A 1,959-nucleotide genomic window follows, 5' to 3' on the forward strand; every position below is an offset into this window, starting at 1 on the left:
ACCCAGCCCCGGACGAGAGCCCCCAGCGCGCCGGCCGGCAAAGGTACAACCCACCAGAGGACAGCATGGTCAGGGGATTTCGAATATCTGACTCAGGAAAATGTTTGATACTACTATTTCAAACTAATATGGCCATAACAACTGAGACAGGAACACCGTGGGTGCACCCACGATGAACCGCTTCAGTTTAGGCTGCGACCAAAAGGTAAATTCTTCCGAGCATCTATGTGTGTGTGTGCGTGTTGGTGCKGACTTTCTATAGCTACATTTAAACTTGGGACGGCTCCTCCGTCACAAGTGTTACAGATCATATAATTATTAATTCCAATTTCTTTTGATTTTTCCTGAATTATCCAACCAAAACTATCGATTCCTTTCTTTATTTTTTTCTTGACATGGTTGTAGAACTGTTTGTGGAGGATGATTTTCACTGTGTCCTTTAAGATTTGCCCAGAAGGTAAGTTCTAATTGTAATCTTCTAAGATCCAATGGCATTTCACCCATCTCGACCTGCAATGTAGAAACTGGAGTGGATTTTATTGCTCCACAGCAAAGTCTTAAAGCTTTGTATTGAATTAAATCTAATTCGCCTAGTAATGTTTTTGAGGCAGACCTATAAATGATACACCCATAATCAAGAGTTGATCTGATTAGCCCTGTATAAATAATTTTTAAAGCTGTTCTGTCAGCACCCCAATCTTTACCCCTCATGCATCTTAATATATTTAAAAGTTTTTTATATTTTTCTATTGTTTTCTCTATATGTACTCTCCATGTAAGTTTCAGCAATGAGATGATCCTCAGAGCAGCCTTATGAAGCCTGGGAGTTAATGAGCCAATCTCTTGCAGGTGTAGATAATCAGCTCTTTGGCAATCAGGGAGGCAGAGGGTGAGAACACCAAAATGCCTCAAGAATTAGCAAACATAACTGCAACATATTTCCACTATGGTGAATATTTTGCAAGAAAAATAACAACCCCAGAGGCCTATTTCACAAAAGTCAGATTTATAAATTCAGGATATGAGCTGTAAGCCGAGGTTGAACTAGCCTTCAAATTGTAAACAGCTGTAATCAGTTGCTCTAACACCAAGCCGCGCTCAATTAGGGTGGTTGATTCAAGTCAGGTGTAAATAATCCGGGAGTAATACATGTTCACGGTTTGTTTACTAGACCCACTGGGTGGATCAAAGATTTCCTGATCAAGCATACGCTGTAAGACATGTGAGTCTCACTTCAGGTTAATTATGATTCATATGAAGAGATTGTTACGGTCCCGGGGTCTAGGATACCCAGGACGCACAACATATAATGTCCAGACAAAAGGTGTTTGTAAAAAAGAACTCAGATTTATTGTACGGACAAAACAAAGGAAGCCCCACTTCAAAACAAAACAAAAGAGGTGGGAGGAAAACCCGAACCAGCCAGCAGTTGACCGTCGGATCCGGGCAACCTCCCCTTGCCCTCCGGTCCAGGGTCTCATCCTACAACCAAAAACCGGAAAAAGGGGCTGGCAACTCTCAGGCCAAAACCAGGTATCTACAAAGGAGGAAAAGTGGAGCGGCGGCGAGGCTGGAGCGCTGGACAAACAAACAAACTTCTCCCCTCAGGCCGCACGCTCATCTGTCAGGTGGAGCTCATTTCCTTTTATTATCCTCCCAGCCAATCAGCTGAAAGGAGAGGACATCAGACAATTAGGCAGGTAAAATGACACAGGGGCACGTCACAGAGATGAAGAGAAACACAGACTGATGCTGAAATAACTTCAAAAGTAAAAACTTTTTATGGCACTGAATCTGTTTGTAAGTTATCTGAAATTAACAAAATGAACAAAATCAAAATGAACAGCTGATCGCTCACTTAAAATGATCCCTATAGGAAAAGACGAGGGACAGGTGGGGGGAGCTGAGGCGCTGAAGGGGGAAGGGCGAGTCAGGCTGCAGTGCGGGTGTGTGTGTGTG

At 43.0% G+C, this 1,959-nt stretch overlaps 1 protein-coding gene across 1 annotated transcript; it reads left to right on the forward strand.

Moving 5' to 3' along the window:
• Positions 1–1,264: 1,264 nt before the first annotated feature.
• Positions 1,265–1,729, forward strand: LOC106526289 (uncharacterized; the record flags this gene model as incomplete). The annotated part of the gene is given in 1 exon segment (XM_014020858.1): positions 1,265–1,729. A coding segment is annotated over 1 exon segment (440 nt), but the record flags the coding sequence as incomplete, so codon positions are not given.
• Between the last annotated feature and the right edge of the window lie 230 nt (positions 1,730–1,959).

The sequence above is a fragment of the Austrofundulus limnaeus genome, unplaced genomic scaffold (assembly GCF_001266775.1).
Source record: "Austrofundulus limnaeus strain Quisiro unplaced genomic scaffold, Austrofundulus_limnaeus-1.0 Scaffold270, whole genome shotgun sequence".
NCBI lineage: Eukaryota > Metazoa > Chordata > Actinopteri > Cyprinodontiformes > Rivulidae > Austrofundulus > Austrofundulus limnaeus.